This window comes from Malaclemys terrapin, chromosome 1, assembly GCF_027887155.1.
Source record: "Malaclemys terrapin pileata isolate rMalTer1 chromosome 1, rMalTer1.hap1, whole genome shotgun sequence".
Lineage (NCBI taxonomy): Eukaryota > Metazoa > Chordata > Testudines > Emydidae > Malaclemys > Malaclemys terrapin.
Genome location: NC_071505.1, coordinates 215,685,441 through 215,708,436, shown reverse-complemented (window position 1 = coordinate 215,708,436; position 22,996 = coordinate 215,685,441). Strand labels below are relative to the sequence as shown.

General features: G+C 40.2%; 1 protein-coding gene across 6 annotated transcripts in view; it reads left to right on the top strand.

The window, feature by feature from the left end:
- Positions 1 to 22,996, top strand: part of BEND2 (BEN domain containing 2) — a 35,260-nt gene that overhangs the window by 6,452 nt on the left and 5,812 nt on the right. The window contains exons 2-10 of one of the 6 annotated variants that reach the window (XM_054006850.1): positions 84 to 229; positions 1,549 to 1,710; positions 8,197 to 8,351; positions 11,062 to 11,133; positions 11,324 to 11,395; positions 13,485 to 13,589; positions 18,900 to 19,425; positions 21,009 to 21,209; positions 22,129 to 22,250. In XM_054006850.1, the coding sequence (XP_053862825.1) occupies positions 1,692 to 1,710; positions 8,197 to 8,351; positions 11,062 to 11,133; positions 11,324 to 11,395; positions 13,485 to 13,589; positions 18,900 to 19,425; positions 21,009 to 21,209; positions 22,129 to 22,250 (1,272 nt within the window). In that variant the 5' untranslated portion in view covers positions 84 to 229; positions 1,549 to 1,691. Of the gene's footprint in view, positions 1 to 83; positions 230 to 1,548; positions 1,711 to 4,238; positions 4,415 to 6,945; positions 7,723 to 8,196; positions 8,352 to 11,061; positions 11,134 to 11,323; positions 11,396 to 13,484; positions 13,590 to 18,899; positions 19,426 to 21,008; positions 21,210 to 22,128; positions 22,251 to 22,996 lie in introns of those variants that run through there. The other 5 variants (XM_054006858.1, XM_054006876.1, XM_054006841.1 and 2 more) reach the window with 5 other exon arrangements.

Here is a 22,996-nt window from a genome sequence, read left to right as displayed (position 1 = left end):
AGAACTTTGAGAGCCAGAGTACACTTGCCAAGAGTTGGGGCTTCAGCGCCTTGGGAGACACCTGCCAGGGCTCAGGGGTTCAGCCCTGCTCCTGCTGAAGCCCCAAGCCCCAGCAGGTGGACCCTGTGGGTTTGAAACCCTGAGATCCCCCTCCCCTCTGGCAGAAGCCCCTATCTCACCACCCCACTGCAAGGCAGCGGTCCTAACCCTCCCCCCGCCCCCAAGTCTGGTAGGTGGAGAATGGGGGTGTGTGGAGGGGTCTCTGAGAGCTACATTTTAACTGTAAAAGAGCCACATGTGGCTTGGAACCACAGTTTGGCCACCCGTTTGTTTGTTTATATATAAATAATAACACACACCTATTCTATATATACAATGCCCCAATTCAGCCAGCCTCTTAAGCAAGTGCCTAACTTAAGCATAGCTGTAATCCCATTGATTCTTGCGGTATTACTCATGTGCTTAAGTACCTCTCTGAAAGGACCTTTAACATGCTGAGTCAATGTGTCATAATGCGATAGTGCCCAAATGCTGCTAGAATAGGATCTGGTCTTGCTTGAGTGAATAGGCTCAAACTATGTTATTGAAGAGCTTTTTAAAGACCTGATGGGAAAAGGCTCTATATCCCATTTTTGGTTTGATCAGAAAACTGAGTGTGGGAGAGTAATTGGATAGGAGCAAAGAGGAAAGGCAGTAGATTCATACCCAGAGCACAGTCCATGTTATGTACTGAATCAGGTAGGGGTCCTGTGGAAAAACAGCATGCGGCTAAAGATAGCCTCCTGATGCATATGTATTATGATACTAAGTTATAGTTGCACAGGCAGCCTGAATTCTGACTCTTCCTAACTTTTCAGTGCTTGATCTTATAGTCTTATTGTTCCTTTAACATAGTTATATTGCATGTAATTTTTTAAAAAGTGTTTTCTCAAAATAAAGGAAATGCCAGACTTAGCTGCAGTGCAAACATTCTGAACCCAGAGCGTTTACTGTGGTTGTGTCAACATTTGGCATGTTACAGTTAGACTGTAAGCATTTCAGGACAGGACCTTTGTCTTTCTGTATGTTTGCAGTGTCTCTCATATTGGGACCTCATTCCTGTTAGGGCTCAAATGCTACCATAATATAACAACTACGCATAGAACTGTGAACTGATTTACTTTGATAGTATTAAACCTAGCTCTTTGTAATTATATTTTCTCGATGGTTCTCCAATTTCAGTGCCATTAAGTATTTAAACATAAAGGGTGCTCCCGGGGCCTAACAGTTCTTAGTCTGTAGAAACAGTTACGCCGATGCTAAGTGCTTTTTAAAATCTCACCCAAAGTGCTTTGTAACCTTCTCCCTTGTTAATATCACTTAGAATCACAGTGCATGTCTTGGAAGATGACTTAAATCTTAAACACTCAAATTTCAGTTTAATTACAGCTAAGCTATTGTACAGTTCAAATAAGTGGGTAATACTAGGTTTGGTAAATTTGCTACTGCCATTAGAATGGTATACAGAATGGTGTCCAGACTTCTCTTTCTTTCTGTACATGCTTTTAGATTATGTTTCTGTGAGAGTTGAGGATGATGTTGAAGCTGTGATAATTGAAAATTCTGAAATAGAAGATACAGAAAATGGACTGTCCACACAAGGCTGCGTGTCAGTGGAACAAAATGCTCAAGTAAACAGTGATGATCACTACATGACTCAACTTGCTTATGGTAAATACACTTAATTTCTTCTGAGAGTTAATGCCCATGGCCCATCCTTCTGGCAGAGTGCTCAGTGATTGTATCTTTAACACTATATTCCCCATTACTTTTTCTGTTGTGTGTGTGACTCTAAAACCTTAAAAAAGCTACTTATTAAATGGTTTTGATAGTATAGTTTAAAACAAGTAACTTTAGAATCTGTTTCCCCTTAAGGATCTTCCCTGTTAGTGGTGATCTCAATAATGTTTAAGAATTGTTTTTCTCACATATACATAGGAATTCATTATTTCAAATACACCTCTACCCCGATATAACGCTGTCCTCAGGAGCCAAAAAATCTTACCGCGTTATAGGTGAAACCGCGTTATATCGAACTTGCTTTGGCCTCGAGCATTTCAGTTATTAATAGTCAACAAATCATTTTTGTTAGAGCTAACACGGTGTATGCAAGATGCTGTGCCTCCCCAAACAGTCTGGCCCCGCCCCCTATCTGATCCCCACCTACTTCCCGCCCCCTGACTGACCCCTCAAAACCACCGACCCATTCAACCTCCCCATTCCTTGTCCCCTGACTGCTCCCTCCAGAGATCCCCCGCCCCTAACCACCCCTCCCAAGACCCCACCCCCTATCTAAGCCCCTGCTCCTTGTCCCCTGACCGCCCCCCTCCAGAGACCCTCCCCGTCCCTAATCACCCCCAGGACTCCCATGCCGTATCCAACGCCCCCGTTCCCCGTCCCCTGACTGCCCCACCCCCAGAATCTCTGAACCATCCAACCCCTCCCTCACCCCCGTCCCCGACCACCCCCCGAGAGCCTCTGCCCCTTGTCCAACCCCCTGGACCTTAACATGCCATTCAGAGCAGTGTGTTGGAGCCTGACGCGCTGATCCACCAGAGCGTGCAGCCCCGCCCCCCAGAGCGCTGTTTTACCACATTATATCCAAATTCGTGTTCTATCGGGTTGCATTATATCGGGTAGAGGTGTGGAATCCGTTGTAAGAAGATTAGTGTGTAATTTGGAGGGAAAAAAACAAGACCAGAGAAACCTGGCTGCCCAGTAGGTGTGGCATTTAGCTAAATTAATTGGAATACCATGAAAATTCTTGTATGCACTATTCTAGTACAGTGGTCATTTAAGTTGGGGTGTTGCCAACTGTAGGCACCCTTTAATGTTCTGAACTCTAGCTGGGGGAGAATTGGTTGTAGTCTTGAGAAACTTTGCTTGCTTACTATTGGATACAAGATGCCCATGAAGGTAGTATGTGTGTTTAGGCAGTTAAATTTGTTTGAGTGTGTTCAGCAAAACATTTTTTAAAAAGCAAAATTACCAACTATGCATGGGAAATGGACGAAACAAGCATTGTGTAAAAGGGTCCTAAACACAAGCAACTATTTACAGCAATTATTGTCAGGATAGCTCTTCAGTGGATCCAAGCCAGCTCCCATGTTTCATAACACTGACACTGTTGTTTTCTATTGTTTTCTGCTTGATAGTAAAGTTTTCTTGGTTTTTGTAGATTTCTACTTGAAAACACATTGATATCCCCTCTCCCTTCTTTTCCTCATCTCTCCCCAGCTATAGTGAGGGGTATTTTATTTTGTTTTGTTTTCTAATACAGCAGAACAAACATGCCAGGTCATCTGTTTGTGAACCAGCAGTCACAGATGGATGTCAGCCCAAGTCTCGGAGGATAATTTAACTATTATTTCAGAATCAGCAGAGGAAACATGATGATCATTTTGTGAGGCCCCTCCCATCCCTACCCCCCAAAATGGTGGCTGGGTGTTGTTATTTTTAAAGCAAGTAAGGAACTTTTAAAGAATGCTGTCATAGTAAGAGTTGGCAGCTATTACATTTGAGGGTGTCCAGCACTTACTATTAAAAGCCCCTGTTTTCAGCTGATAACTGTCATGTTGTCTTGAGCGGCTCACAACTGAGAGCGCCAGCCTCAGGGCAGACTGTCAAAAAGAAGGGCAGAATCCCCAAACTGGTTGTATTTTCTATAATTATATTTCACCAACCCAGTAACAAGTATGAACTCCTAAAGTACTGTAACAGTCTTAACATCGCGTCACAGACAGTCCCCTTGGGCATTCCAGTATATCTTGCCATCCAGGCAAGCTGGACTATGTGATAGATGGTCACTTTACACCAAAAATCACAGCAATATTCAGGTTACTCCAGTCTGAAAGGACCAGTCACTTACCTCAGGTCAGTTGTATTCAGATTTCAAACCAAAGACAATGCCTGTAGCCAATCCTGTAATAAACTAACCAAAGATTTATTAATTAAGAAAAGAAATAGTTACTTACAAAGTTAAAACAGGAAGCATACACACAAATGAGTTACAGTCTTAGATTTAAAAAGATAATATAAGCTTCTATAATAAGCAGCTCTATACATCCTATAGGGCTCACCCAAGCTAAGCAACATGGGGATCTCTTCCTTCTGTTTAGGAATCTTTGCCTCTTAGAGTCCAGACCGCAAAAAGAGACCCAGTTTCTCCTTGTCAGGCATTTTTATCCCCTTCACTCCAGAATCCAAGCTGATGGGATGAGTTCATGCACACGCGTTCCCTTCCTGGAGGGAGTGAGGAATGCAATCAAGAAAGTCTCTGTCCTTTGATGCTACACAATATCTCATTTGCCTTCATTGGGCCATCCTGAGTGCAGGACAAGCACTTTACCTTCATTAATGCTGCTTTTCCTGTTTGGTGAGTTACACAATTACAGAGGTTTACAACGCAATTACAGAGGTTTACAATTCAATATAGCTTTATACCATGAGATACAGATAGTATAATTAGGATTAATACATGCAGCATCCTACAAGCATTCCATAAAGTCTAAACACATTCTTATAACCCCAATGTCTATTTCTAATTATGCTAACCCGCAGGTAAGTCGGACTGGTTAAAAGCTATGCATTTGTCAGTGTTCACTGAGGCCTTGGGTCTTTCTTTGGCATGAGCTGGCACCTCGTCTGTCAGCATCAAAATAACTTTTCCAGACTTAACCATTTGGACTGAAATTGTCCATGTTTGTTCTCTACATTAAGCTGATATATTTTTAATAAAGTTTCAGCAAAAGTGGTTCAGCCATTTTTCAAGAATTAACTTATTTTCTGGGAGTTCACGGGGTTGTGTCCTTGGTCCCCTTCTCTTCTCGTACTATGCCTTATCTCTGAGTAATCACATCTGCAAATCACCATCTCCACCCTGACAACTCACAGATCTACCTCTCCACTCCAGACCTGTCTTCTGTCCAAACTAAAGTGTCCGTCTGTCTGTCTCTGAACCTCCTTGAGGATATCGAGCTATCAGCTCAAGTTCAACATGGCTCAACCAGAGTTCTTAATCTCCCCACCACCTCCTTTCTTGATCATTGTGGACAACACCACCATCCTGCCTGTCATTCAGGCCCGTAACCTAGCTGTTAACTTCAGCTTGGACCTTTCTGTAAGTCCTCGCATTAGGCTATGTCTAGATATTGTTGTTTTTTTTTCTGCATAACATCTTTAAAATATGACCTTTGCTATCCCTTCACACTGCTAAAACGCTCATCATCTCACTTGTCAATTACTGCAATGTCCTTCTCTCTGGCTTTGACAAATGCAGTTTTGCCCCTCTGGTATCCATTCAGACTGCTGCTACAAAGAGAATTCTCCTAGTCCATCACTTTGACCACATCACTCCTATCTTCGTATCCCTCCACTGGCTCCCCTTTCTTTATTGCATCAAGCATAAACTGTTGTTGTAAATCAATAGAAGCTAGGGACCGCAATGGGAGATCAGGGCTGCCCCATTGTGCTAGGCCCTGTTTGCACTTACAAAGCCCATCATGTTCTATCCTGTCTCTACCTATCATCTCTCATTCACTATGAAGATGTTGACTTCTGCCTCAGATTGTCCAATGCTGCTAGTGTCTATTGTCCACTTGTTAAATTTTCAAACAAGTATCTTTCTTCTTTCTTCCATGCTGCTCCTCATGCTTGGGAGCAGCTCCCCATAAATATCTGCAAAGCCACTTCATTGTTCTGTCAAATCCCTTCTTAAAACTCTTTTTTTGCCATGATTCCTGCAAAAAGATTGGCAGTGCCGGTGTGCTGAGACCACTGCCTATCATGCTAACCAATATTGTCTCTTTGTTTCCTTGTACTCCCCCATCAGTTTGTCTGTATCTATCTATCTGTTACCTCTTGTCTTATACTTAGATTGTAAGACCTTTGTGGCAGAGACTGTCTTTGTTTACAGCACATCCTATCACAATGGGGTCCTGGTCCAGACTGGCTCCTCGGTGCTACAGTAATACAAATAATAAAATTAGACAGAAATAAGTAATTCTGTTAATTTTTTTGCCTCCAGCTGTTTCTTTTAAGAGCTTTTTCTTTAAAGAGTTCTTCTACTTTCAGGGTTTGAGGCAGGAACTGGAAATTTGGCAGGAGAATAGGTTTGGAGGCTGAGATGTGCCTTTCGCTTTCCCTATGAAAATCCATGAAGATTTGCCAGAGTTCCAAGCCATTGGAAATTGCCATTTGCAGATGCTCAGTAGAATTTGCTAAAAGGTTGCTGCAAAGTTTCCAAAAATTCCATCTGTATGGACAGTCTTAATCTGGCATGTCATACCTTTTCAGTGCTTGACTTTGCAACCTTATTTGTATGTAATTGTAGTGTCATTGTTTTTGACGATGTAGTTAGAGACATGACAGAACTTCCATCATACAGGAATTTCTTATGATTTGTGGGACCTCAGGTTTCTAGAAGGGAAGCAGTAAGGTCAGAATGAAGAGGTGAGAGACATTCTCACTGCCTGAGAGGTGAAATTGGTTAGGCCTATGATTTGCTGAGTCGTGCAGAGCAGGAGGGGGTGGGGTGTGTGTGTGTGTGTGTGTGAGAGAGAGAGAGAGAGAGAGAGAGAGAACCAGTATTTTGCATTGCTTGTGTTGCAAGTCACCCATACTAGTTCAAATTGTGTTTCTGGACTTTATGGGCTAGATCCCCAAGTGCCCTCAAGCAGCACTTGGTGCATCAGGTGACTTAACACTCTTTTCTCCATTTCACCCCGAGTCTTGTTGAAAGAGCCTCATGTATATTAATAATTATTTGTTTGTAAATCAATAGAAGCTAGGGATCGCAATGGGAGATCAGGGCGCCCCATTGCGCTAGGCCCTGTACAAATGCATAACAAAAAGAGAGTCCTTTTCCCAAACAGCTTACAACCTAAGTACTGGTTCGCCACTTGTAAGATAACTCCCTTCTCTTCATGTGCCAATATATTTATGCGTGTATCTGTAATTTTCACTCCATACATCTGAAGAATTGGGGTTTTTTACCCACAAAAGCTTATGCCCAAATAAATCTGTTAGTCTTTAAGGTGCCACTGGACTCCTTGTTTTTCTTGTGGATACAGACTAACATGGTTACCCCTCTGATAAGTATAAGATGAGAGCCAATAGGTGAAATACAAAAAAAACCAACAAGGTAGCACAAGATAACAAGGGGATGATTATGCTCTATCTTGCCCTGGCAGATAGCAGCTCTCAAGGAGCAATGCTGCCAGCCAGGATCACATCACCTGCCAGCCCCTCCTTTCCAGTCCTTATTTTTAATTCCCTTTGTGCCAGTTCAAAGGAGACTTGAGATGGGCTGAAGATCTGGTCCTCTTACTTAGTTGTAAAGTTTAGGATCAAATTTGACATATGATTCTCGTTCAAGAAGCAGTAACTTTTTTTTTTTTCTGTCAATCGCAGGCAAACTTAATTTAGTCATGTAAAAGTGTTAAAATAGTAGTTGGCCAATGTCAAGTATTTTTTTGCAGATGTACAGTTTTGCTGTTTAAGTGTTAATCAAACAACATCAGTTAGTTTGCTCTAGATCATCAACTTTTTGGGGCAGGGATTAGGACCAGGTCTTTTTCTTTGCACGGCTCTTCACAGAGAGAAACACACTCAAAAACTGAAGGTGATAAAAGGAGTGAATACTTAAGGAAGGGAGAGATGCGAGTAAAGCAAATACAGAGAATGGTGCGTTCTGTATCGCATTGTGAACAATGTGTTTAAATTCTAATTCATAGATTTTTGTTGTGTGGGGGTTTTTAAATGAAGAATGAGATAAGACAAGAAGAGGCATGGGTAACTCAGGAGTGAAAGTCAACAATGGAAAGTATGGCAAATGAAATGCATTTTGAGGAGAAATTGGAAGGAATAAAGTTTAATAAACTCTAATTAGAGGATAAAATGAGCAAATAATTTAGTGCTTGATAGTTAGCTAGTAATTAATCTTAAATGGCCAGGATGCTGAAGTTTTTTAAAAATCTATTATTCTTGCTTTTCATGACAGATGTCTAATTCCTAGATTCCAAGGCCAAAAGGGACCATTGTGATCATCTAGTCTGACCTTCTGTATAATACAGGCCATAGAATTTCCCTGAAACAATTCCTGTCAATTCAGTGGGAGGAGTTTTCTAACATGCTTTCTTTTAACTTTGGCTTTTATAGGAGGGGAAGGTTTGTCAGTACTGAGTGAGCCAGTGGTGTCACAGATGAGCCATTCTACAAGTATGCAGAGAGATGGTCAGAACCCAGAAGAAATGGAGTATGTTTTTTTGCATAAAAGACAACGACTTACCCCCTCTCTGGTGAGAAATAGCATGGTATGTGTATCTAAACAAACACTTGCTCTGCCTTTTCAGGCAAATTACACTGCTATTAGCAATTCCAGTTCTTATGTGAGAGAATTGTCTTATATATTCCCCCTTTTGTGGATTATTATTATTATTTGTATTACAGTAGTGTCAAGAGGCTTTTATAAGGGTTGGAGCCCCATTTTGCTAGGCATTGTACATGCGCAGAGGAAGAGACAGCTCCTTTCCTGAAAAGCTGATAATCTAAGGGTTGGTCCTGCATGCAAACCTTTGACATGGAAGCTCATATCCTTCTAAAAAGAAGGATGCATTAGGGACACTTCCTTCTTTTCTGACAGGTTTCTAGATGGAGTGATACCAATCATCCTTCCTAACCTGTTGACTGATGGGCAAATCATTGGGCAAACTATGTCCAAAAATAGATCACGCAGCTCTCACATTGATGCATGCCTATGGGCAGAACTTGGTTCATAGCATGGAGCTATGCTTTAATGGCCAGCTGAAGAATATAAAAGAGAAAAAGTTTACATTTTAAATAAACCAACAAAGTGGTCTCGTCAGTACTAAAACAGGGCGCCAGATTATATTTGAACTCTGACAGTATTACACATTATATCATTTTTCATTTGAGTAGTCTGGCAGAAATTTGGTGTAATTTAAAAAAAAAATCAAATGCAAAATAGTTTATGCTGGGCAAGAAGGGCTTCTCACAGCTTACAAGTAAAACGAGCATCTTTATTTTACGTAAGTCTCTTTCTCCACAGGGTGGCACTGTTGATTCCTGTCTACAGGAAACTTTCATATAACAAGGGACACTCTAAGCATGTGTACACTGCAGTTAAAAACTGGCAGCTGGCCTGTGCCAGCTGACTTGGGCTCAAAGGGCTCAGGCTGCAGGGCTGTTTAATTGCAGGGTAGACATTGGGGCTTAGGCTACAGCCTAAGCTCTGGGACCTTCCACCTCACAGGGTCCTAGAGCCTAAGTCAGTTGGTATGGGCCAGCCACAGGTTTTTAATAAGTGTACACATATCCTCTTTCTCTTAGCTTCTGAAGAGGCACTTCCATGGGCTCTTTAAATGTTACCTGCATGTTTTGTTGTGTCTGCTGTTTTACTTAAAATGGTCTTTCTTGAAGAAGAGACCAGGCCCTAGCTGTTTTGTTCTTCACATTAATGAAAGAAGAGTTTGTGTTAAACAAAAGATCTTTATTTTTAATGTTTTACATCCACTTTAGCATCACATAACCTACAGCCTGCTCCTAGCTATACTAAGTAGCATTCTGTTATGAAAACATTCATGGAGCCCTATATTCCTATGGGAAAGGCCACCATTTAACTCTCCAGCCACATCCTTACATAGCAATAGTAACGGCTCCAAGAGCCATGCCAAAGAGCATTAGTGCTTCAGGAGTACAAGGACACCCAGTGTCCGATCAGGTTTACCCCAACATATAAGGGCTTGTCTGCAAGCAAAGATGCACTGATTTAAACAAATGTGTGACTTTTAAATTGACTCATTTAAACCATCACAAAAATTAATATTAAACCTGACAGATGTTTGTACAGTGTCTAGCACAATGGGGCCCTGGCTTCTAGGGTTTACCAAAATACAAATAATACACTAAATTGATTAGAACAATTTAAATTGATATAAAAACAGTTTTAAGATATACCAAAATAAGAACATCTAACATGGTTTTGCACTGGTTCTAACTAAATCTATATAAAAACTGATATAAGTTAAACCAGTTTACTTATTGGCAAGGCCTTGGTTGTAAAAAAAAATAATTTTTTTGCAAAACAATCAGTGGAAAGATTTCAATTTTTTAAAATTGCAGTGAATTTTTTTAATAACCATTCACTGCAGCCTAAACACTTTTCCACATGTTTTAGTACATGAGTAATTGAAAGTGATATTGACTAATAACTGACTACAAACAAAAGTGAAATTGGGTAGCTTTGACCTAGCTGAGAGACCTGCAGCAAGTAAACCTTACAAGATGTGAAAAATAATGTAGATTTTGTTTCTTTACTTTTTAATAAACTCAAGTGTAAATAAAATGTACCTGGATATGTATGTATATTTTATTTTAAACTATTTGTAATCCTTATAAAGGAAAACTGACTTGAAAACTTATATGTCACAGTTAGGTTGTGCCTAATACTAGAACAAATATATATTAATCTGCTGTGTTTGAAAACATCCTCCTCATTAGTTGCTACCCCTAATATATTAAACCAATGCCTTGGGTTCTGAAAAAATATATAGGTCCTCTAGACCAGTGGTTCTCAAGCAGGGGTCCGGGAGCCCCTGGGGGGCCACGAGCAGGTTTCAGGGGGTCTGCCAAGCAGGGCCAGCATTAGACTTGCTGGCGCCCAGGGCAGAAAGCTGAAGCCTCACTGTATGGTCCTGAAGCCTGGGTCTCTGAGCCCTGCCCCCTGACCCGGGGCTGAAGCTGAATCCTGAGCAACTTAGCTTTACAGGGCCCCTTGTGGCATGGTGCACCGGGCTATTGCCCTTCTTGCTACCCCCTAACACTGACCCAGACTTTTATATGCAGAAAACCATATAGCTGTGGCACAGCTGAGCCGTGGAGTTTTTATAGCATATTGGGGGGGTCTCAGAAAGAAAAAGATTGAGAACCCCGATCTAGACTGTTTTATGCTTTGTATTCTGTGATTATTCCTAATTTTACATGTTTCTTAATATTTTTTTCTAGATAAGATCCAGGGAAACAGAATATGAAGATGGTGGAAGTGTCATTTATGAGTATGAACCAGATTATGAATGTGTAAGTCATTTTTTTTTTTATTGGTAATGACTGTTGCTTTGGGGGTTCATTACAAAAACAGTTTTGTGGTTTTGTTTTTTTTAACATGATATGAGATCCTAAAGCTGGGTGTTTCTCTGTATATGTTTCTGGCTGCAAAGCATGATGATTTTAAGTTTCAGCTTAGCTTCTTTATTTTGGAATGAAACAGGGAAGTGTGTCTGAAGCGTCCTACACAGGAGATCAGCAGAAAACCCTTCTGGAAGTCCTCAACTATTGTCAGGTACCACATTTTTCTGTTTGAAATAGTTTATAACCCTCTGCAAAAAAACAAGGCAAAATTATGTCACGCTTTTATCCCTGGTATATATGCTACTGTAACATCAATTTGCAACTCTATTGCCCCCAGTTGTTCATTTCTATAAATGTCACTTGACTTAACTGCAAATGCAGTTTGCTTATTTTTGATTGACATTTTTATATGCAGCCACTGAGCCTTTTACAATGTAATCAGCGTGAGTGTGTCTCCAAAGGTCAGTATTAATACAGCACATGTAATACAGAGTCCATTGATTACCTTCAAGGAATTGCAAGGTAATGGGAAACGTTTGGCATATAGATTTTGAAGGCATCTGAGGTTTGTTTTTAGAATATTACCTTATTCAGAGTCTTGTTGTTCAGGCTGAATTAGGAGAATTTATTGCTTATGTTATCTGGAGTAGTAACTGGCAAGCTGAATAACTACACCAGTGAAGATATAACTAAATGAATATCTTACTCATACAGGTGAGCAGTTATAGTAGGGCTACTTCTGAAAATAATGGGTTGGCCCTCTGTCCCTTAGGGAGCATCTCCTTCTGGAGTGACTTACGGCTAAATGTTAATTAATGTCATGTATGCCTTACTGTTTGCACCAGGCTGTGTGATGAGGTCATTGTACTTTGCTTTTAATACACAACAATTTAAGGTTTTATTTAACCTTATTATGCTGAGCCATTTCATGGTGCTTTGGAATCTATCTATATGCAGGTCAGTTGTTACTAAAGCGATACCATCAACTTGAAATCTAGTTAATTTTATTTCTTAAATTTGAAAGTAATTTCAGATTTTTCACCTGCCCTGTCAGTTTTTTGGTTTTATAGCCACATTTTTTATTCTTTTTTAAAAAAAAATTCTCTCCAGAGTTGTTGTGACAGAACCACACAAAAAGCAGCAGAAACCGACTGTGCTTTGGCAATAGTGATACCCACCATACACTCTGAAAACACAACTTGTTTCCTCTCTACAAATTTAGTTCAGTAACCTTATGTGTTACTTGTAATAATAGTAGACAAAATTGTTCAGATGTGTGATTTCCTAAGTTGTATATATGGACAGCTGTTAGCCTTTGAACTCCAGTTTGATTTACATGGCTCTTATGTCTATGAAATGTTGGGGTCTTTACAGTAATGTTACTTTAAAACCTTCATATCTGATTCTCGAAGTAAGGCAAAGTCAATTTTTAAATCTCTGGGGGACTCAAATTGCTGATCTTGAAAAAAAGACTGAAAATCAGCCAAAATGTTCTGGGTATTTTCAACCAAATAAGTGTTTTTCAAATTCTGTTTGTGTTTTTTTCCCTTGAGTGTAATCAATGGGTGTGCAATTGACTTCAGCATTATAATCATTTTGAGGCTTGGAGCTGAAACTGTTGCTGTCTAGATCACATACATTTGTCATTTTACTTTGGAATACATATTCCTCCAAGGTATATTTCCTATTAGTGATGTAGAAATCAATACCTTGTGAGCTGTTTATCAGTATCTTAGCCAAGTATTTGAAAAATATATAATTCTATTTTTAAAGGTCTCTAACTATCTGTAAAGTAGTGTTAAGCCTCTGATTTAAATGTAGTATGACACTTCAGATAACACATAATAATTCTTCTTGTGCCACTAGTCTACTTCCGAGTTTGCTTGATATCTCTTTAATGTGAAATAAAATGCACCATTATATTAGATAAAAATCAATTGTATATTAGATGCAGTAGGAAGAACAACCTTTAAATTCCAGTCATGTGCAGGAGGATGTTAAAACAGCAAGAGTAAGTCTTTCCCTGAAATTAGATCTTCGAAAAGCAGCATGCTTTTTCAAGCTTGAAATTTACCATGCGGTTATCTTTTCTTGTGGTGCATAAGTAAATCAGCGTATAATTCACTTTACAAAGTGTATTTATTATCCATTGAACTGCTGCAAAGTTTAGACAGAAATTAAGGAAGGAACTTCAACCTTATTGACACTTCCTTGCTTTTGTCAAATTTAAATGTAGTGCTTTTTATTTACTGTTCCTGTAATAGTAGAAAAATTCCATTAACTTTCACATTTATTGCCAGGCCATGTATGATGCCATTCAGAAGTTGGATAAGAAATTTGATCTGCTTCATCGAAAGGTTTCAGAAATGCAACACACCCGGATGAAGCCATTGCTCCTCAAACCTGTGAGTATTAGAGTCCCTTTACAAGCATGAGTAGAAATTAGAGGGTTAAACTCTTCTCACCTTCCACTGTGGTCAAAAGTGGATTTAGCATCCATTAAAGGCAGGTTATTGTATACTTGGCATTCGTGAGCTCAGTCCTCTATCGGTGTAGTAGTGGGCAGAGTCAATTTGGTAGGCTAGGGGTTCTCGGGACAAATTATTTGGTGGCCTCAGAATGTGGCCACCAACTCTGGCTGGTGGCTGCTCTCTCACTTTTTCCTAAAATACTTAATTAGCTTTAGGAAAACCAAATAAATATGCACATATACATGTCCAAATCATTGTAATTTATTTATTGCTAGTTAGTAAGTCTGTTGTGAAAAGTGATATTAACAAACATACAAGTATCACTTTTCACAGCAGACTTACTCAGTCCTACCAAGCCTGGGGACAAATTAAGTCCTGTGGGAAGGCCAGGAGAGATGTTAGTCTGCTGGTTTTTGCTGACAGAGAAGGAAAGTTTCTGCATAACTCACAGGTTGGCTGGTATGATTTTTAAAGGAATTAACTACATTTAACTGCTTTCCTATAACTGAACCATTGTCAAGTTATTGCACATTCAATGTACTGTTAAAACAGACAGAATATCAAGACTTGTAATTTATTAGCAAACTGCATTTAAAGGAAAAACATCAGAGATGGTTCTTGAGAATGCTGAGAGATCTGTACAGCCATCAACAGTACTGAACAGTTTCTCTGATGTAACGCTGTTCAGCAACAATGATGTCATGAGACCAGAACAGAATGAAAGACCATTAGTCTGTCTGTCTACCCATCTCCAGAGCCACCAGGCCACAGAGAGAGAGAGGAGTTCTGAATGCATTGCAGTTGATGAAACAGTACATTGTGGTTGTAATTTGTGTCCTGACAACTCTTTGGATTTGAATGTCCAATCATCCAAAACCCTCAGAGCAGAGAGCAGTCTTGCCCACTACTGTGGGGCACTGGAACCCCGTGGCCTCTCTCTCGCACTCCCTCTCTTTGCCCCCTCAGCCCACATGGTCACAGGGAACAGCAACTACTTTAACGCTCTCCTGAGGCTAAAAATGACCTGAAAGCGATTTTTCAAAACATTTTTTAATTCTTTTTTGCTTTTTTTTTGACGTATAAAGAAAACACTTCTAAGGCTATCCTTGTTTCCTTTTGTTTTTTATAATGCCTGCTGGTGTTTTACCTTAAGTTTAAAATACAGGAATGTCAAAGATTCATTTTTTGTTTTAAAGCTAAAAGGGACCATTTTGATCATAGACCATGACCTCCTGCATAACAAGCCATAGAAGAAATCTGGTAACTCCTGCATCTTGCCCAACAGCATGTGGTTGAACTAGTGTGTATGTTTTAGATTGACATCCAGGCCCAAATGGATGCTAGACACTCTGGCACCTAACTTTAGGCACCTAGGAAATCAATGGAACAACAATGGGATCCACAAAGCCTGGGGAAAGATAGGTGTCCTAGCATGCGATCCACAAAGCCAGCATGTAACCAATGGGAGAAGCCAATGACCAGGGTGTGTGCTAAACCCTACCGCTCTTACAGAGATAGGTGCTTCCCTGGAGCCTGGATTTAGGCGCTTATCTCTCTTAATAATCCACAGCTGGGTCCCCTTTTCCTGGAGTTGATTAACAAAGAATTAAAGGAGGGTAATATAATTAATGCCAATCAATATAGATTTAAGGAAAATAGATCCTGTCAAACTAACCTGATATGTTTTTGATGAGATTACAGGTTTGATTGATAAAGGTAACAGTGTTGACATAATAGACTTAGACTTCTGTAGGGTGTTTGACTTGATGCCACACAACATTTTAATTAAAAAAATCAGAAAGACTGCAGTTACTGCCAAAGGTTAAGGGGTGATTTGATTACAGACTATATGTACCTACATAGGGAACAAATATTTAATCATGGTCTCTTCAGTGTAGCAGAGAAAGATACAACAAAGTCTAATGGCTGGAAGTTGAAGCTAGACACATTCAGACTGGAAATGAGCTGCATATTTTAACAGTGAGGGAAATTAACCATTGGAACAATCTACCAAGGGTTGTGATGGATTCTCCATGTTGGACAATTTTTAAATCAAGATAGGGTGTTTTTCTAAAAGATATGCTTTGGAATTCTTTTGGGGAAGTTCTATGTCTGTGTTATATAGGAGGTCAGACTGGATGAGCACAGTGATCCCTTTTGGCCTTGGAATCTATGAAACCATTTCTTGAAGGAATGAGTTAGGGGCCTGCCTTACTCTGTACAAATGGAGGGAGATGGCAGGAGGTGATGGTGCCACCCACCTTATACTTTTTAGACTGGTGGTTATAGAACTCATGTGGGAGATAGTCTTTCAATTCCCCCATCTGCCTGAGGGAGAGGATTTGAACAGGGATCTCCCACACTTCTTAGAAGAGTGTTTTAATTCTGAGCTATAGGATATTTTGATGTGGGGTTCCCTCAATCTGTCCTGTTGTAGCTGTTGCACCTTGGATAAATACAGTCATTGGACCACAGAGTGAAGTCCAGGGGTTTAGCACACCCACCTGGGAGGTGGGAGACTGAGGATGCAGTCCCCCTGTTCCAATAGCTATTTCATTGTTTATACACAATAGAACAGCATCAATAGGAGAGACTGAAAAAAGCCTAAATCAGAATATCTCAGTGGTTAGATCACTCTCCTGAGAGCTGGGAGACTCCTGTTCAAATTCCTTCTCTCTGGGAAGGGAAACGCTCACCACCAGTGCTGCTTAGTGGCTGTGCAGGGGTGTGGCAAGTTGGATGCCCAAGAGGAAGACCCCTTTCTTACTACAGCTCCACCCTGCAGCAGTCTGTCCTTTTAGTGACTCAGCTCTCCAGCCAGGTCACACTTTCAGTCCACCCCTTTTGGGTTATGTATCAGGAGTCTAATAATGGGAAAGTCTTCAGAATTCAGTGCGGGATTCAGGGCTTCCCCTGAAGTCTCTTGGTCTAGACCTTTGTACCTTCACGGTCTTCCCCCAATTAGGTTCTCTGCCAAAGGACAGACTTTCATAGTTGTCCCCCTTTAGGGGTTGGTAGGAGAAGCCTGGGTCTACCCTCTCCACTGGGCTCCGATCCAGGGCCCAATGATAGCCAGCTAAGTCCTGCACCTTGAGGTGCTATGCAGCCGACTCCCTGGATACTTCCTACCTGTCCCTCTCTTCCTACAGGGTGAAGTAAATAGCTAAAACACAAATAAAGTCTCTGCCTTCAGAGAGTCACAGGTCCCTTCTTTATAGGCTTGGTCAGGTCACTATCACCATGCTTCAGGCAGCGAGAGCTCCTGTGGTGCTCCTTTCCAAGGGTGTAGGCCAGCTCACTTCGATTATCTGCTTGCCACAGTGTTACTCTGCTCCTCTTTTTAACTTCCTCCTCTAGCTTGTGCAGACTTTGTGGGTATTCTGGGGCAAGGTTGGCTGGGCCCAGAGTAGCTCTTTAGCCCCGTGCTTTCCAGTGTGGGGGGCTTGTACACCCCATCACACTCCCCCTCTGGCAGAGAGGGGGAGAATTGAATCTAGGTCTCCCATATGCTGGCTGGGTGCTGTAACTACTGTGCTAAAAGTTATAAAGTGGGTACCATTTCCTCTTCCTCCTCCTGGATTTTGAATCAGTCCTGATCCAATAGGTGTGCTCAGAGCATGCCTACCGGCCCAGGCTCTGCAGGGAAGATAGATGATGTCCTCCCCTGCTTCATGGGTCACGCTGGGCTTAGATAGGAAATAGACATCTGGACACACATAGTGAGGCAGCAGTGTGCACACCCAGAAACATAGGCCCCTGGGAAACTTTTATCCTGAAAATTTAGGTGCCGAGGTGAGTTTAGGAACCCACAGGCTTACGTGGCAGTGGAGGGGAGTTTGTGGATTGCAGTGCTGCCTAAAACTGGGATTTAGGGACCTAAATCTGGGGCTTAGGTCCCTTTGTGGATCTGGGCCTTAGTCTTGATTTAAAGACTTCAAGTGATGGAACATATATCACATCCCTGTATCATCTGTTCCAATAGCTAATTATTCTTTCTGTTAAAAATTGCATTTATTTTCAGTTCAAACTTTACTGACTTCAGCTTTTAAACTAAAGAGTCCTCTAGTCTCAGATAGCTTCTCCATGGGTAGGTAATTTTAGGCTATGGTCAAGTTGTCTCTTACACTTCTCCTTAATAAACAAAATAGATTGAGCTCCTTTAGTCTCTGATAGTAAAACATGTTTTCCAGGCCACAAATCATTGTTGTCATTTCTGACCTCCCCTGTTTTTGCTGTAAGAGTTGTTGGGTATCTTGGAGGATGTATATTTTTAGCGCTTATTCCATAACTGTTGTTGTTTAATAGTCTTACAAAGGCATTCTTTCTCTGAAATGTTGTTAATTGAAATTAAAGAATTTTTAGTAACACTTATTTCTTCTTTCAATTGCTCCAGTTTTATTCCCTTAATGCGGTGGTGGGCAACCTGCAGCCCGTCAGTGGCAGTCTGCGAGACAGTTTGCTTACATTGGCATGGCCGCCTGCAGCTCCCAGTGGCTGGGAATGGTGAACCACAGCCACTGGGAGCTGCGGGCAGCCGTGCCTGCGGACAGTTAATGTAAACAGACTGTCTCGTGGCCCGCCAGCGGATTACCCTGACGGGCCACAGGTTGCCCACCACTGCTTTAATGTCATCACTTTACAAATCATTTCCAGTCATCATGGAGTCTTCCAGGTGAAATAGGGCCTGCACTCCTAATGCATCAAACAGATAAAAGGGTGTGAGGCTGAGACCAAACAAAACTTTTCTGCCCTACTTCATTGTAAAGAAGCCAACCAAAATAAAAGGTGCAAAACCAAATGTTTTTCCTTTAATGCAGCAGCAGGAGCAACAACTTATAGCTCAGCAGGTTGGTGACACCAACTGACGAATTTTTCAGCAAATATTGTACAAAAATATGCCCATTATCAACTACTAATATATGTACAGTCTGTTCCTCAGCTACTTATTTAGCTCTTGAAGGAATGTTATGCTAGCAGGTGATTGGGAAGAACTTTAGAAGCAGGATGCAAACACAAGAGAAGAATGCTATGTTGGTGTCTGGACTGTGGAAACCCATGAAGATAGAGACCGAAAAACATGCAATAGTTAGATTCATGCCAAGAGGTCAGAGCTATCTTTATGAAAAGACTATAGTTAATGCCAGATGCTTAGGCTGAGATATAATCTCTTTTGTTCATGAAGAAGAAAAAAAAACAGATTTGTGCAGTTTTACATTAATTATTGTTTTCCTATCACATTTGCAGAGGCCCATTGGATTTACATACAGAAGTTCCAATCATTTACCCCATGGAAAAATTAGAGTACAGAAACCAATGGAAAGAGAGTCAAGTCTTCATATCTCTCCCCCTGGACAAGGAGGGCCTAGCACATCAATGAGGGTTAGGCTACAAAAGAGCCATCTCCAGGCCAACTCTGCAATAAAACCTGTTCAACAAACTCTTCAACTTGAATCGCAACAACCTTTGCTTAGGCAAAGCCCACCCCTACCCACTATAGTCTCCACTCACTCACTGCATCCACCATACACAGTGGCTAACAGGATCCCTGACCTTCCTCCACAACCAAGTCTTGTAACCACAGTCATGGAAAGCACTGCCAATGTAGCATCTTCAGCGGTGGGTTCCCCAATGGTGTCGTCGGTGATGCCAACCCCATCTGAAACCAGTTTGGGGAGAAACACCATGATGATGAATTACAGGGCCACACCGGGAAGTGCGAATATTAGTAAAGAACTGCCATCTTCTTCTGTCTCTATCAATCCTAGTTTTGGTGAGTTACAAGTCACATATGCTGAGTATAGTAGAGTGGAAAATTACAATGAATAAAATGCATGCATAAGGCGCTCCATTTTTTTTCTTTAACAAAAATAAATGAGCAGAGCTGACTTTCTCCTTTTGCATTTTAAAAGTGGATTAATATTTAAAGCCTTCTGAATAAAGCTATTGGGTGTGCATGATATACAGGAAGTCACTTTAAAACTTGAAGTCAAATATTGAAAAAGTTAGTATGTACACTGTACTAACAAATACTCATTTGAGTCTTCTATGTTACTGATTGTTCTGATGTGCAGAATAACTTGGGCATTTTAACAAATCTTAGTTTTACAGCAGATCTAATGCTTCAGGATTGCATTAATGAGCCCTCTTCTTTCACTGTCCTACTGATGCAAGCTTTTTTCATGCTGCCAGTGGTACAGAACAGCAAGGACTCCCTGTAAGCACAGTGAGCCAATATGCGACAGTAAAATCTCAGTTGCCATTACAATGGAAGTGCAGCATTGGAGTTTCTCTAAATCTAAGGAGTTCCTTGGTAATGCTTTCATGTGAAAACAAAATATTCTTGTATATAATAAATATTTACGATAATTATATAAAAATATGTTATCCATAAAGCGAGGTGTGGAACATAACTTACAGTATGCTCTTCATTTGAGAAAGCAACTTAATTGCTTTGTGTGTAAGGAATGCTAATTCTTGAATGGGATAAGACAGAGGTTTTCTAATGTTTTCATTCTGTGGACTGTTTTGTAAGAGAGACCTCCAAATGCTCCATTACTTATTTTCCCAAAATGTTTAATTCTGTGGATCACCAAAAAGATCTCCATGAACCATTTCACCCTAAGAGGCTGGGAATGAGCGACGGGATGGATCATTTGATGATTACCCGTTCTGTTCATTCCCTCTGGCACTGGCCACTGTCAGAAAACAGGATACTGGGCTAGATGGACCCTTGGTCTGACCCAGTAGGGCCGTTCTTATGTTCTAGGTAAGTACACATGACACCGGCAGATGTTAAGTCCCTTCATGATGTACATATACCCTGAGTCATGCGGAAGGCAGCATTTTTTTTTTTTTTTTTTTTTTTGGAGTTTTCAATCACATTCAGATTCACTTATTTTTTAGAGTAATATAAATAATTGGTAAAGTGTTCAAAGGTGCCTCAACTTCTGTTTGTGCACACCTAATAAAATGGACACTCACACCTGATACCTTCATGAGATGTTTTCTTGAAAATGTGTATAAAAGTATCTGCACATAGTAGGTCATTCTTGTGTCTTACACATTTAAATGCTTTTAAAAAATGCTGTTACTATTATTTAATCAGTTTTGGATGCTTGATACAAGTGAGCTAAGAACGCTAATTCAGTCAGAATATACTGATGGAAGCTATTTCTGCGTCTCCTGTAAGTGCAAAGATAGATAATATATAGTCAATCTAGTTTTGATAATGAAAGGTTAGGAAATATGAGTTTACAATATCATAAATGTAAAGAGAGAAATTGGTTTGGGGAAGAGCTCCTTCTTTTAACAGATTTGTGCTAATCTTTTAAAAAATGTTTTTGCTTTACAAAGAATATGTTGGTGACCCAAAGAGAAATGTAAAGGTTCTTGGAAACTATTTGATGAAAGCCCGACAAAAGACCAAACCGAAGTATGCAGCACGTTACCTAGTCCGTGTCTTGTTCCCCAAGGAAACGTTGCTGTGTAGCATTATGGGTGTCAGTGCCCGGGGGCGCAGAACGTTGGATCCTAACAAGGTTGCTGCGGTTAGAGGTATGCTAACTTACAAAACACGTAGAGTTCACTTTTCTTCCTTAGCAGTTTTCTTGGATTCTTAAATTATGAACCTTACATTGTGTCCTTCAATCTACCTTTTTGTGACTCATTATCCAGCAAGTATTACATTACCTGGTAGTGAATATTGCTCGATTCTGCACCTTTGGGTTCTGTAGGGAACTTTTATCTAGTTACCCTCAAATGCTCATTGTAAACTCTTTCAATATTTATGGTAGTTTCTCTGATTACTCTAATTTCATATTTTTCTCATTAATCAATCAGAGCTGATGATATTCATTTTGTATTATAAGGCCATAATACACATAGGACACAAGTTAATGGACATGTCAGCATTTTTCTCCTAACCCTCCATTTCTTCCTTGTTTGAAAAGTGGTGAGGGTGGCAACATTTTGAGAAATGCCCTTCCCAGACCCAAACCCACATGCACCCACCTACGCATACACTAGCTACTCCTTTTTGTAAGACTCACAAATCAGGCATTCATTTATTCTGTCTGGGCAGAAAGCAAACCACAGTTCATATGAATAATAGAATGATATATGTTAGCCCCTTTGCTAGTCCTGTCATCTCTATTGATAGTCAGGTAGTTTGTTTGACAATTTCCATGTATCTACTAAGAAATATTGAATAAAGAAAATGCTCCTTATCAGGTACATGGAAACTTTTCTGATGCATCTCAGTTTTGTAATGGGATGCAGAAGTATACTGCTGCCTATATTGAAAGTACCAGTCTACCATACATTTCCTTAATATAAGCTAAAATCAAAAACTCATTCACAAATCTTGGTAAGCACTTGAAATTGATCTCATTGTGTTCACCTATTTGACTAAAGTTCTTTTTAGTGCTTCTTTATTATTACATAGTTTAAAAGACTTCCTACATTTTGTGTGCAGAATTTCTTGCAACTCATTTCCCAAATTATGACCTGAGTGAATATGGAAGAGACTGGAAAACCTGCATCACAAACGTCAATGCCATGATCCGCTGCTTACGCTGTGAAACCAAAATAAACCCAGTAAGTCATCTCCAGGTGTAATAGTTATTAATGAGAGAGTAAATGTTTTCTTACAGAATTAGATATATAAGTAAGTACCTCACCACCTGAGCCCCATAATTTAAGACTCTTTGGGACTTATTTTGTCATGGTTCAACACAGCTCCACTGACTCCAGTCACAATGGTATGTGTGGAACAGTGTCAGCATTTTTATATTCTATGATAACAAAAGACACACTCATGCAAAATCCTAAAATGAAAATACAGTAATATTTGCCGATAGGTAGTAAAATTTGTTGCAACTTGTAGTAATTTTATAGAATAATTACCAATCTTACCAAAGTCTAAGTAGCTAGTTATTAGAAGGCCTGTGTGATCTGAATTATTCCCAGTCATCTAACCATTTAAGAACATGCATAAATCTTTGCAGAATTGGGGCCCTGTATAACTAGCTACCCCACTCCTTCTGAGTTCCATCAATAGTGCAGATTATCCCTCGTTAGAATTTATTTTTAAGAGCTCTTCATTAAGGATCAACTCAAACACACTTTTAATGGTCATGCATGAATATTTACTTAAAACAAATAAAGTTACAAACAAACAAAAAACCTTTAGCAAAAATTACTGTTTAAGAACTGTTACTAATAAGTATTTTATTTCTTACATTTTTCACCATTAAACTATTTAAATAAAACCTTTGCAAGTGCCCTCGTTTGGTTAAACTAATGGAAAGTGTATACCCTTTTGTTTATCATACCACTATTAT